This window comes from Triticum aestivum, chromosome 4B (assembly GCF_018294505.1).
Source record: "Triticum aestivum cultivar Chinese Spring chromosome 4B, IWGSC CS RefSeq v2.1, whole genome shotgun sequence".
NCBI classification, from domain to species: domain Eukaryota; kingdom Viridiplantae; phylum Streptophyta; class Magnoliopsida; order Poales; family Poaceae; genus Triticum; species Triticum aestivum.
In genome coordinates, this window is record NC_057804.1 from 322,290,479 (window position 1) to 322,304,356 (window position 13,878).

The 13,878-nt window shown below is 45.5% G+C and overlaps 2 protein-coding genes and 1 long non-coding RNA gene across 9 annotated transcripts in view; 2 read left to right on the forward strand and 1 right to left on the reverse strand.

Annotated features, from left to right (window-relative positions):
- Positions 1–10,609, reverse strand: LOC123092092 (uncharacterized). 4 transcript variants are annotated; one of them, XR_006444198.1, is made up of 4 exons: positions 10,136–10,609; positions 9,967–10,057; positions 9,336–9,450; positions 5,697–6,625 (listed from the first exon to the last, which is right to left on the reverse strand). XR_006444198.1 is itself a non-coding variant. In XM_044513775.1 (3 exons), exons 1-3 carry the CDS (start codon positions 10,230–10,232, stop codon positions 249–251), a joined length of 393 nt encoding a protein of 130 aa, XP_044369710.1. In that variant the 5' UTR covers positions 10,233–10,600; the 3' UTR covers positions 1–248. The 4 variants fall into 4 exon arrangements, 2 of the variants coding, with proteins under 2 accessions (XP_044369710.1, XP_044369708.1); XM_044513775.1 differs by lacking the exons at positions 5,697–6,625; positions 9,967–10,057 and adding an exon at positions 1–429 and having other exon boundaries at positions 10,136–10,600; XM_044513773.1 differs by lacking the exon at positions 9,967–10,057 and having other exon boundaries at positions 10,136–10,607.
- The window catches only part of LOC123092091 (O-fucosyltransferase 1), a 27,357-nt gene continuing 14,911 nt past the window's right edge, over positions 1,433–13,878 (forward strand). The window contains exons 1-3 of the mRNA XM_044513772.1: positions 1,433–1,767; positions 1,838–2,121; positions 3,238–3,367. Coding sequence (XP_044369707.1) covers positions 1,711–1,767; positions 1,838–2,121; positions 3,238–3,367 — 471 coding nt within the window. The 5' untranslated portion in view covers positions 1,433–1,710. The remainder of the gene's footprint in view (positions 1,768–1,837; positions 2,122–3,237; positions 3,368–13,878) is intronic.
- LOC123092093 (uncharacterized) lies at positions 6,258–9,530 on the forward strand. 4 transcript variants are annotated; one of them, XR_006444201.1, is made up of 6 exons: positions 6,258–6,527; positions 6,680–6,733; positions 7,376–7,473; positions 7,554–7,709; positions 8,420–8,599; positions 9,255–9,530. It is a non-coding gene; the product is annotated as an uncharacterized lncRNA (long non-coding RNA). The 4 variants fall into 4 exon arrangements; XR_006444200.1 differs by having other exon boundaries at positions 8,501–8,599; XR_006444199.1 differs by having other exon boundaries at positions 8,506–8,599.

Consider the following 13,878-nt stretch of genomic DNA (forward strand, 5'->3'; position numbering starts at 1 on the left):
TAGCATAGTAGACGATGCTGCGCACCACTCTGCTGGTGCAGTGCCAGGCTATGTAGTCACAATCACAACAATGTGCCCGTTGACTGCTTCGTGTGGCAAATGCCATCGAATCACATCTCGATCACTGCCTAACCTTACGTTGTTACTCCTTGGCTGCTGCCTTGTTGTCGCTTAGCCACACTGGTCGCACACGTTGACACTGTGACCTTTGCCATATGTGGGTGCCTTGCCTAGTTTGTGCCACCATTTTATGGAGTCTTGAGTCCTGAGCGGTTCATGCACTCTGCTGCCATATCACATGTGCGTCTGTTGTTTCCCAACTCATCAATGTGGCTGTCATGCAATTGTGCTGTTTGGTCCTTGTTGCGAGCTCTATTGCAGCATCTTTGGGGCCATTGTCCATGCATGCTTGGGCTGGAGATTACCCCCCTGTAAAATGAGAAAATCTAAAATTTAAGTCAGTCAGAACCTTCTTGGCCTCGGCTAGTTGGCATTTTGAACCAGGTTTTACGAATGCTGCTTCATAATTATAAAAGGTATTCTAAATGTGCAATTTCCGACCAAGTTTTACAAATGCAATGTCATGACTAGAATACTTATGCAAGTAATGGAATCATTGGCATATTCAGTACAAGCCATTTAAAAGTAACTCTTAGCATTTCGGGTTGGACAAATGGCACAAAACCAATTGCCCCGCATTACACTATAAAATTGTGTAATAGCTGTATATGTGGCATTTACATTTACTTTTCATTGCTTAGACCTTCTACCTGTAGCTATGTAGTAATGCCAGAATTAAGTTGTTTCTATGACATAAGTTCCTCTTTGTGCTGCAATCTAATGCCAGGCAAATCCTTTTATCGTCGTTTTTCTTTCTGGGCTCATTCGGCTTGGAGGAAATTTTGGAGGATTCCTATGGGATTTTCTTCATATGTTTAGCATTCGTTTCATAGCAATAGACGTACTTGATTCCTTAGGATTGTGTCCGTCCATATGGACCTGATTCCTTAGGATTCTTAGTATTTGGTAAGACCTCATTGAAAATTCCTAAGGATTAGAGAGCACGATAATCCTGACGAGTAGGATCCAGAGGAACTCAGGCAGAAGTACTGCGTCCTTGATTGGGTCGCACATGTCAACTGGTTTTTCAGAGACCTAAAAGGGCGAAGCCCTGGGTAGGGCATCTTATTCCTTTACCTTTTCTATTCCTCTGATTTGAAAATCTTGTAAAACTGAATTAGCCCTTCATCTGTAAACAGATTATTTCCATTTCTTAAGCAAAAGACACTTCTGCATATTCTCAAAAGTAAGTACTGTTTGTTCGATTTTTGAGTTCCAGCTACGTGGTACTCCCTCCGTAACTTAATACAAGACATTTTTTGACACCGTGACAGTGAAAAAACGTCTTATATTAAGTTACAGAGGGAGTATCTTTCTGTTATAGGAATCAAGTAAGATAATAGGCTTCACAAATGATTTACATGTAGTGTGCTTCATTCCTCGTAAGAACACTTAATTTCAGTGTTGTTCTATATATTTGAAACTGCCTTTTTGTCAGCACTTTTGGTTTGTTCTGAATGATCTTGGCATGTGGTTCCTGGTTGATGTTTTTATTTATGGTTTCTATTTATACATGCAACCAGTGGTTTCATAGGTATTTATGATGTTCCCCACTTCATCAAGACATTAAAATATGATGTCCGTATTGCTATGAGCGTCCCAGATATCATTACAAACGGAAAAGCTAAGAAGCTGAAAGCCTACCAGGTGAAAGAAAGCTCACTAGTTTCAGTTATACGAGTGAATAACTCCAGAGACTAATATGTATTGCTAACAGATCCGGCCACCTCTAGATGCACCGGTAACTTGGTATACGACAGTTGCTTTAGAGAAGATGAAGAGTTATGGGGCTATCTATTTAACTCCATTTTCACATCGCTTGGCAGAAGATATAAATGATCCAGAGATCCAGACATTTCGATGCCAGGTGAATTATCATGCATTACGATTCAAGCCAAACATCATGAAAACAAGCAGTGAGATAGTGAATAAACTCCGCTCAGAAGGCCATTTCATGTCGATTCATCTTCGGTTTGAGATGGATATGCTTGCTTTTGCTGGGTAGAACATTGACTAACCACACTGTGTGATTACACAATTCAGTCATTCACATTTATAATAGTCAGTTTGTTATTCACTTGTCATCATATATGCTTTGCTATGCATCCAGAAATGGAGAAGCACATCCATGTATTCTTTATTGCAGTTCATTCTAGGCTACAGAAAAGCTAACAAGAGCATTGTAGAGCCTTAGACATCATAACATTACTCAAGTTTTCATCAAATTTTTGAAATGACGTCATTAACCAAACTAGCAAAGTGCCTGTGGCTTGCACTGGACTCATAATAAATAATGTGCTCGCAAATCTGAAAAACAGTTAAATAGTTTATACCATCTAACTTAGGCTTCATCCTGATTTGGGTTGTATAACAATCCTCTCAAGATAAAATAAAAACACAGCACTTCGATTGTGGGTTAGTTTAATAAATACCGTTTGATTTCTTTGTTATACCATTTGTGTATGGATTAGATGGTAAGAAGCTAGAACCCTCTTGATAAGGTGGCGAGTTTGACTCCGCTGCTGCCTCAATAGTTTATTTCTGCCTTTTTGGCAAAAAGATCCCACATGTGAGAGTAGAGAAGGGTGGGTGAATCTGCCACCAACTCAAAACCTTTAGAAGTAAGATAGGAAATGATAAACTCACATCATTGATCTTCTGTATCATGGTCATTTGTGCTCTCTTGTACTAGAACTTTGGGATACATTTATATTGCATTTTTGTAGTTCTAAAGATGATCAACTTGTTTTTTACTAGAGACAAGCTATGCTACACAGGGATGTGGTTACCGGGAGAAAAAACCGGTTACCGCAAATCTCGGTATCCCATGAGAAATCGCCATACCGGGTGAAAAATCCCGAATTTCAAAATCAATAATTTTTGACTGAATTTTGTTTGGATCCAAAATTCATTAAAAAAGCCTCCGGTAACGGCCTGTATTTTCTGGTTACCGCAGTAACCGGAAATCTCGGTGCCCCATGAGATTCTTTAGCATTTGGAGTCCAAAACCTTGATGCTACATCGCTGATAACAAAGATTTAATAAATGCAGTGGTTATTTTGCATATCTTCATTTTACATTGCTGGCCATGGATTATTTTCTACATGAAAAATGCAGGTGCATTGATATATTTACACCTCAGGAACAGAAAATTCTGATCAAGTACCGCAAGGAAAATTTTGCAGAAAAAGAACTTGTCTATAGGGAAAGACGACTCATTGGGAAGTGCCCTTTAACTCCAGAAGAGGTAATGAGTCTTTTTAGATACATTGCTCTGGATATTTCTGTAGTGGTACTCAAATATTCAACTATGTTCTGAAATTAGGAGTTACTCCCTCCATTCCAAAATTAGTGTTGTGCTTTTAGTTCAAATTTGAACTAAAACCGCGACACTTATTTTGGACCGGAGGGAGTACTTGTAAAATGGAATACCAAATTGAAGGCCAACTGAGTAAATTTTATCCTTCATGGCATAACAATTGTTCTAGACCAGAAGTCTATCCAGAACTATGAGTAAATTTAGTAATTTCGATACTACCCGACTAGTATATCCAAAGCTACAACCAAATATTATTGCTATTTAGTGCACATACCTTACCTGCCAGAGTGCCACTTTCTGGCTACAACCAAATATTGCAGTTTGTTTACTTTGCTAATTATTATTTTGAACGTTGAATGTTCCTTTTTAAAAGTCCACTTCAGCTTTCAGCCCTCAACTACATTCTGAGTTGGAAACTTGAACTGTATAAATTGTCCTCTGTACAACCTTAGGTGGTTTTATGATTAGTTTTTGTTTTGTTTTGAAAAGGTGTATTACTTAGGAAGAAATAATTTTGTATACAATCGTACAACACCGCCGTGGACACGCAGGTTGGGACAGAGCCTTGCAGAACACCCCCACACCACACACTACACCCATATTGAGCAAGCTCATGGGCAGTCCTGTTATAGACAGGAGGAATTGTTGGAATTGTGTCGAATACTTGTACAAGGCAGGTTACAGTTAGACTTGGATTCAAGCTCTGCGTAGATAGGGTACAAAGACATGTTCGAGTAGGACACTTGTATCCTAGGCCTCTTATATAGTGTCGGGGTAGACACATATATAATCCATGCCAACATAATAGCACAGGCATGCAGGGGGAGCCGGCGGCATTTGACGGCGCCCGGGTGGCCGGTGAGTGGTCTTGTAGCAGTGGGAGGAGTGCTCATAGTCAGGCCCTAGGGATGTAGCCGATGTTCGGTGAGCCTCATTAAAAAATCGGTCGTGCCTCGTGAGATTGCTTGGTCCTCCATAGATCGACTACACGCCTTTGATTATTCTAACAAGTGGTATCACGGATTGTTGATCCAGAGGAAGAGTGCCAATTTCGTATGATTCACGTGGCAGCAGGAGTGAAGATCAGATCGGGTTCAGAGGCGATGAGTTTGAGACTGCACGCGATGTGGCTATCAAGGTATGGGCACGATGAAGCAATTGGAATGCGAAGACGTGCAGCAGCAGAGGCCCTCATCGTGGGTGATCTCGGCGAGATTGATTCGATTGGCAAAACTTAGTGGTGGCTGCGGACGATTTTACGTGGCATGTGGTAGGGGCACGTGCACGTGCGCATGCAACTACTGGAGGCTCGAGTGAGGCGGGTTGGCCTCAAGAGGGGCTGGCTAGTGCGCTGTGGGATGGCGGAAGCAGCTGTTGACGGAAACCTAGGTAGAGAGCTGCTATGAAGGTCAAAACCTAGGTGGGGAGTGGTGCTGCCACGGCAAGCTGCCCAGTATGAGATTTGGTTAAGAAATAAAAATCGATTCTGGAAGGTGTTGCAGCGCGTTGGAACATGGGATTCGCTGACTGCTAGCATGGTTATCTCGAGAGTGGAAAAAAAGAGAACAAGAAAATTAGTCAGGAAGTCACGGGGTGCTACAGGTGTGGAGCTGATATAGTAATGGAATTGCTTGGACTACTTCTGTTTTTTGCTTCGTACGCCAAGGAGATGGCGGCATGGCAGCAGTGGTGTTGTTCGGCTAGCAGTCAAATGGGAACCGAGGATGGCGAATCATCTAACATATAAAGGCTCCTAGGGTACCTGCCATTCTAGCGCCCTTCATGTCTCAGATTCATCCTGCCCGCTCGGTTTGTCTAGCTGGCTGTTTTTCATCGCGCTGGTAAAAATCCGAACGCTCATTATTTTGCACGCTCGTTATTCTGCCTAGAGCAGCTGACGCATGGGCCAACTTTCCGTGCGGGCCAGCCTCGCAGCGACACAGCAGGGGTGAAGCAGGGATGAATCGATCGTGGGCTGGGGCGAATAGATCATGGGTACAGGCGGGTGGGTGGATCGGCGCTCGTCTACCCTCACCCTCCTTCCATGCACCCAGCCAGGTCTCTTCCGCTTCAGAAGTGTTGGGCCCACTTGTTAGCCTCTTTGGGTAGGTGTGGAGCCAGGTGAAAGGTTGCGGGGTGGCTCGGTCCGCGATTGGTGGTGTGGACGCCGGGTGGGACGCGAGTAGTAAAACCTAGCCCAATCCACTCACTTCCTCGAGCCCCACGCAACTCCACTTTCTCTTAATTTCTCTCCTTCTCCTCCTCCTCGATTTCCAGCGCGTGGCCGCCGCCGCTCATCCTTCTCCTCTTCTCTCCCGTGCCACCAGGTCGCTGCTCCTCCACAACACTGGCCGCTCCACCTCGCCTTCCTTCTCTTTGTTGTCCGATGGCCATCGGCGGCGCCTGGATCTGGATCGGGTGCAGGTTAGGTGAGGCCATTGGTTGCGTGAATCCGGGCGGATCCGGTCACTAGGCGGCGTGAGGCTGCGGATCCGACGAGGTCACGGCGGCGGCCGGTGGCTTTTTGTTGTGCTCTGCGAGAGACAACGGGAGGAGAAGGAACAAAGAGGAGGGAGGGATGCGGCAGGGCGACAGTTGCTTTGGTCATTGTTGTTAGCTGTGGGGAGGCATGCTGAACCTGCCGGCTCGACCAGGAGCTGCAGGTGCAGAGGCGCGTGCGAGGAGCGTCGTCGGTCGCCCGTCCTTCTTTCTTCGTCAGGAAGGGCGCAGCCTGCTACTCAAGCCCCTCTCCTCCTCTCCTTGCAGAGGAACGACCTTCTCCTTCCCCATTTATCTTGCACTGCTGTGCTCTTGCCAAAGCAGCTCCTAACCAAGCATTCGCTACTCCTCAACTCTCAGCAGGAAAGGCACGGGCGCCACCACACTGGAGAGATGGACGAGGACATGAAGCTTTCGTGGAGACGACAATGTGGACGCCGCTGCACCCCCACGCCATGGACACGAAGATTCCCATCCTCTCTGCCCTCGATAACCACTTCAGCGGTGCCATGAACGGCAGCAACCGCCTCTTCTCGGCACACGCAGACCACATGGCCGTCTTCCTCTCTGGCCTCTTCCACACCAACAGGTTCAGACCCTATCCCTCTCCCTCTGCATCTTTGTTTAAATATGGTAAGCATTTCTTCAGAGTATAACTCTGTTGACTTAGGTTCCTTCTGTATTGGCCTGTGCAAAATAGGGTGAATGAAATCAGAGTATTGACCTGTATTGCATTTGTAGCTCAGGTCAACTAGGAGATGATGCAAGCCAAGGCGTTCACACTGATTTAATATGGTACGTGCTGAACTTCCTTTGGTTTATGAGACGAAAAGGATGTTATATATGCATGCTACTACAGTTTAGGCATTGATGTTATTTGAGCATCTTTGGTCCTGATGCCATATTTATTGCAGTTACGAAATTATTAACATTGTTTTTCATTTTTTATTTGTTGATCTAATTTATTGAGACCAAAATGAGAAACCATCATTTTATTTTCATTTCACGTTTGGATGATCAAGTGAAGACAAATGAATACACTGATGGAAGGCCATGTCAAAGAACTTTCTATTTTGTATTTTGTTTTTATTCAGGATCTACTATAATTTACCAGCAAGTGTTTATTCCTGAAATTGATCGTATGTGATATCTGAAATGAAACAACACAAGGCCTTGTCTCTCTTTGTATTTTGAGGTAATGTCGACGAACCTCATGTGAAAAAAATATAATAAAAGGCATTTCTCAGTTTTCTACATGTGCCATAGTACCGAGGTCTTTGAACAGGCACTTTGTGGTGGAATGTCAAACAGAGGGCTGTTTGATAGAATATGTGTTGTGTCAGATACTGCAACAGGCATACACAAAATCACTTTGCTATATATTTACATATACTACCTTTTTCTGGATATACTATAACTATTTGTTCTCTTTTGTAGTTTGCTCTATGTTTGGTCATATTGTTCCTGGCGGTCCTGGAAGTATCTTCAAGTTTTAATAGAGGCAATCCATGGTCCTGAGATCGACAAAGTTTGTGGTAATGTTTCTTTTAGCTATTACACTTGAGAAAAATGTTTGGTGTTTTCATGGATCATGACAAAACTGGTGTGCGCACAGGCATCCTTCTTCCTTATGTATTGCGTCTAATTGCCTCTGGTCATAAATAGCAAGACACTGATGGAGGAGCCATCCAGCTCATGCTGCGATTGTTCCAGCTTTCCGTACTAAGAAATCACTGACTGCCAGGAAACGGAAGTGGACTGTGTGCCAGAGGTATGATCTAGCAATTTCTCATGTGGTTTCCTCTTTGCAGTGTGCTACTTCTTGTTTTCCGATGTTGTGCACGTTCCAGTTTAGAGCTCATGTACATCCACTCTTTATTTCTTAATTAAGTTAGTGATGCACACTCTACAAATGAGATCCTCTTCTGTTATGAAGAATTGTTATGGGTCTCCGCTTCTTCAAGAGGCTAATTGTTTTGATATATCCATATGTAATTACATTTTGGATTGTCAAAGTGCAATGTGTAAAGTATAGAAGGACCATCTACAAACATTAAAAAATTGCAATGTTTTGATCTTGAGAAGAGCATGCCAGCACTTGCTTGTTTCCCTTCCTGTCCAGGTTGGTTGACGTCTGGCCAGCAAGGTTAGGTGTGGTATAACTGTTGTGCTTGATTACTTCTTGCTGCATGTTCCATTAGCTTGTGAAAAAAGTGTCCTTGTTTGCTTATGTTTGTGCTGGTGATTTTGCTTCTGTTTGCTGCTTGGGAAAACATGTGTGTCCCCTGTTTTTCATCCACTGCAACATGTGCGTGTAATAAGTACCAGCTGCAGCTCATTATGAATATAGTGCCTGCAGCCGTGCTTCATAAGCGGATTAGGTGGCGGTTACTGTCTATTTACAGAGGACGGTTTGGTGGGTAGAGGTTTAGGAAGGCCTACTGGAACTAATTATTTCTTATCGCTTACCCCTTGTTCTAGATGGAAGTTGTTATTTGAATGTGCCATGTGTGGTTAAACTGAGCTGACTCCGAATGTGCTTCATGCAATTAAATTGATCAGAGCAGTTTATCTTTGCTTGTCAACTCTATATTAGTTGACAGACGATCGCCGAGGCTCTCTGTCGCAGCTGTGTGCCTGATCAACGAGCCAAATATTTCGGTGAGCTCCTCATCTACTTTGTCGCCTATTGTAGGATTTCAGCATTCTCAATCTTTGCTTGCCCTGTTGGGCTTCCACATATGCTAACTAAGTATGAGAATACAAAATGTAGCGATCCTTTCGTACATTTTCATTTTTCTTTCTGAAAGGTATTTTTGAGGGAAAGTGTTTGAACGTTTTATCTCTACTCTATTTTGTATCCTTATTTTTCTTTGTTTTTACCCCGAGTTAATTGTGCATTGATCTTCAGTTTATTTCTCAATTTTTCCATGAGCTACCCTAAAAAAAAACCTGGATGCCAACGGTGGCTTTTCTTCATTTGAATTTGAATCCATTGATAGATGCTCCAATTTAAATAAGAAAGAATAACATGATAGTTGAGAAGTGGCTACTAGCATGATGGTTGCTTTGCTGTTTTGCGGGTGTGGGCTGAGGTTGGGATATCCTTACCGATCTTGTTGTCATTCTTATTCTTACTGCTCAGTTTATAAACATCATGGTTCCCGTGTGTATATGTTGCAGATGGGGTTTGTGTCTACTGTGGTTGGGATGTAACAGATTGACTAGGTTTTTCCGAGTTGCTGATTAGGGTTAGCCAATCTACTGCATAAGAATTTGTTGGGCTCTTCTATTCACTTGGTTGCTTCTCCTACAGAGTCTGCTTGCTCTCGTGTCTGAAGAGAAGATATCAGTGATGGTGGACCTGCTGATGGTGGACCAATGCGGTGAGACGTACCTGTTCCATATAACCATGTGAAAGTAGTAAATCCTTTCACCTTGATGAGGCACTGTAATCAACGGCCTAGCGCAAGCATGCCATAGCTCCTTGTATAATGTGTCGCTAGAAATCCCTGCACAAAAGATTCATTATGTGAACTAGGCATAAAATTCAAGGGCCTTTCACCTTAATATATAATGGCAGATTCTAACAGTTGGTCATGAGTTAATTTAAATAGTATTACTATCTAAACTGGGACTTCATGCAGGGATGAGGGATCCACCACTTGCCTGACGTCGTAGCACCAATTTACAATATAACCATAAGGTTTTATTTCTCGAAATATAAGAGCCGCATGACTGCACCACCCTGTTTCATTTCATCAATGAAACAAGAGTTTTACAGCAGGTAAGTGGCCAGGATGATCATAACCATGAGAAGTTGAAGATAAAACACACTGATCATTCAACACCAAATTTGAGAATTTGAGGTGAGGTCACTAAATTGAGCATTTGTTTCCCCAATGGACAGGTCAGAATTCACCAATATCCCAAAGGAAAGGAAACGATAATGTATCAGCCAAACTATCCAAATTAGAAATTCTCTCTTTTTGTTCATCAACCTAGACAACAATATTACTAAAACTTACTTTTTTGCTAGAAAACAATGTCGGGCACCTCGAATTATATCCAAGTCCTCGTCTCTACTTCCTTAGCATCCACCCAGGAACTCATTACTCTCTAGAGAAGCTCAATTCAGGCAGAATAAGCCGAGGAAACGCACGACAACCCCAAACAAAGCGAAGCAAAGAACCGAACCTGTGGCACCTGAGGCGCCGGAATTCGCCATCTTCGCCGCCCAATCCAACGACACCCGACCAGAATTGAGGAGCGTGAGCCAATATGCTCCCCCCATGCGCACCTCCACGAGTCTTGCCCCACTCCGCGGCCATGGCAATGGCCAGCGCGGGGCTCGCGTGAGACTACAGCGGCGAGCACGAGGCCATGGAGGGGATCGAGCAGCGCGTCACGGCGGTGCAGGTGGCTCACAGGTCGACCGTGGGCAGTGAGTGTCGCAAAGCTGGTTGCGGCAGTGCGCCGCCAGGCAGAGCTCGCACCGCGACGGCGGCTCGTGTGGGTGCATAGTAGCTGTGAGCGGAGACCTGCGGTGTGGCTGCCGCATGCCAGAGTGGGGCGCAGTGCAGGGACACACACCAGCAATCCTCCACGACGTGCCGAGCTGCGATTTCTCCTCCTGCCACCTGTGTAGCTTTGGACGGCGAGCTGGGGACGTTTCTGTGTATAGGAGAGAGGCAGAGAGCGTGACGTGTCGGGATAACCTTATCTCTTTGGCCATTTTACATTTTAGCACTTATAGTTTCCCTTATTCATTGCATGTATGGCCAACTAACGTTAGTTTTCAGTCACACTTCCAAATATCTATTTCCTTGTGCTCTAATCGGTGTCTAAATATTCTTACGTGTATGGTTTGAATGCTTGGTTTACTCTCACTCTTTGCCCATCATGGTTCCTGAAGTTGCTCGTGGAGGAGGACGACCATGGCAGCGTCGCAATGGCGGCTAACGGAGCAGAGGAAGGCGGCCTCAGTCCAAAAGTTTGATGCATGCTCGGTGTCTAGGAATCGCATCAGAACGATGGTCAGAGCTGAACATAGTTGGTGAAACTAGCTAGGATCAAGAACTCACTAGAAAAATGAGGCGATTCACGGCGGCGTCCAGCAGGCCTGCATGTTGAACCCTGGGACGTGGATATCGAGTCGGACCAAGGGCTGGTGGGTCCCACCCGTTCCTACGAGTGGAGTTGCAGCGGGGATACACAAGCTCGTTGGATCCACTCGCTGCCGCTTCATATTCAGCTCTTCATGGGCCGCGACTGCCGCTATTCGTGGGCCGGGCTAAATAACATATAGACCATTGAACTACTTATCTCCATATACGCAGAACAGAAAGGTGTTTCTTTCTTTTTTTCCCTTTTGTTACTCACAAGAAAAAGTGTTTCTTTTCCTTTACGTAAAAAAAACAAACATTTGCAAGGCACGGTTCTGCTTTTCCATTTGCTATTACATTTACTTCAATTCCTCTTACGGAAACCAGTATTCATTTATTCAAAGAGCATCGTTATTTTATATTTGTGAGATAACTAAAAAGGTTATTTAACTTTCTGCGAGACATTGGCAATCCTACATGACTTAGTGCATCATTTCCAACCTAATGTACTTACTACATATAATATATGAGCTATTCTTTTCGAACAACAATATGTTAACACACACTCTTACACCGATTGGCTTACACTCGGTCTTTGCGCCATTGGCGCAACGAGTCATCTAGTGTGTACAAGGCTCAGAGGAGTCTGGAGCGCATTGTGGCAGGAATGCAGGATCATGCACAGTGGCGGAGCTTCAGCCACTTCTCCGGGCGGGCCAAAACATGTCTTGTTAGGCAATACCATTGAAATTTCGCTTTCAGGGCCCAGATACAGTACCAGTCTTCATTGAATTCCTGCTGGGCTGGGTGGGCCATGGCCTGGTTTGGCCCAGCCGCAGCTCTGCCCCTGATCATGCATACACAGAGGGCTTGTGCGGCTTCCAGGAGACTTGACCGGGAGCATGGTTGACATGACGTAGGGTGGAGCATGGTTGCAATCGGATAAGTTCGGCTGGGTTGGATTATACAGTCTGATGGATCGATGTGAGTCGGTCAGTATAGAAAACGATGGTGATTTCAGCCACGATGACATATGAGCGTGATGCTGATAGTGACCGACTTATGGGGTGTGGAAACACGTGGTGCGGACCTGAGGGCTTGTGCTGCTTCGACAAGACTATGTCTATGGCACAGGATTGAAGACAGCGTACGGATGTGAACTTAAAGTCGACGGGGCGCGGGGTAGCACGACCAGCTACATGGAGTCATGCTGAAGGTGGAGCTGGAGTGATCAAAGACTTCATTTGGTGATGATGGAGGGGCTACGTTGTAAGGATATCGAGAATCGAAGCCTATTTTAGCGGGTAAAGCGAGATACGTGGTTCGGACTAGGGCCCAGTGGTCTGATGGAAATGTGGTACTCAAAATTTGTTGGTGATCATCGGTGGTTCTCTGTAGTGGTGGTTGAGGTGGTGTAGGCTAGCTACCGAGGAGACATGGTATAATATCAAATCAAATGTACATGGAGGTTCGACGCATGGAAGAATCAAAGATGGTGGAGAATATTTGCTAAAATGGATTTTGCTGGAATTGTGCCAAATACTTGTACAAGGTAGGTTCGGTTGGACTTGGATTCAAACCGTGTGTAGATAAGGTACGGAGACATGTTCGAGTAGGACACTTGTATTCTAGGCCTCTTATATAATGTGGGGATAGACACACGATGTAATGTATGCCACAACATAATAGCACAGGCGCGCAGGAGAGCCGGCGCCTGGGTGGCCAGTGTGCGGTATTATAGCGGTATCATGGGGAGGAGCGCTCATAGTCAGGCCCTGCGAATGTAGCCGATGTTTAGTGAACCTCGTTAACAAATCTCGGATTGTGTCTTGTGTGATTGCTTGGGTCCTTGATAGATCAAGTACGCGCCTCAGATTATTCTAAGAGGAACCAACGCCATACTTTCCGCAGTAAAACGACGTTGTTGAACGTGGAACCAAAAAATGGTCGGGATGGCATGCAACATTATGAAGGCGAACGGCATGCCGGACTACTAGAGGAAGACAATGACCACCATGTACTTCTTCAACCATGCGCACACTCGGAGCATCGAGGCGATAACCCCCTACGAGGCCTGGCACGACAAGAAGCCTGAGGTCGAACACCTGTGCATCTTTGGCTGCGTCGCGCACGTCAAGACGGTGCGGCAAATCTCAAGAAGCTGTATAACCGAAGAATCCCATGGTGTTCATTGGGTACGAGCCGGGCTCAAAAGCTTATCGGGTGTACGACCCCACCAGCCGTTGTCTACACGTCTTTTGTGGCGTGGTTTTCAATGAGGATGTGAGCTGGAGCTGGGGTTAGGAGGCAGACCACCTTGGTGGCACCTTTACCGTCGACCTCATCGTGCATGTAGGGGCGAGGACAACGTCAGGCAGAAACGCGGCCATGGCAGCACCAGGACCATCTGCAGCAGTGGGCAAAAACCCTGCAATGGCAGCCACCCCAGCGGTGCTTCCTCAACACCCAGGAACGCTGCCATGGCAGCCAGCACCCTAGAGCCTGCCGGCACGCAGGAAGTTGAGTTCGCGCCACTTTATGGCGTGACGATGCTCAATGATGCTAGCGACCCCGACGCCGTGCATTGGTGTCACCGCGTCACCGATCTGCTTGATCAGGGTGGGACTAACCCAGGAGGGGCGGAGCGCCGCCTTTTGATGTCGGAGGGCGAGCTGGCGAATTTCCCTACGCGGAGCCCTATGCTGCTTGGCCGGCCACGGTGATCGACGAGATGGCGCCCATTGAATCTAACGGGACTTGGTCCCTCTCTAATCTTCCCGCAGGTCACCAACCCATTGGTCTGAAATGGGTGTTGAAGGAGAAAAAGAACACAGT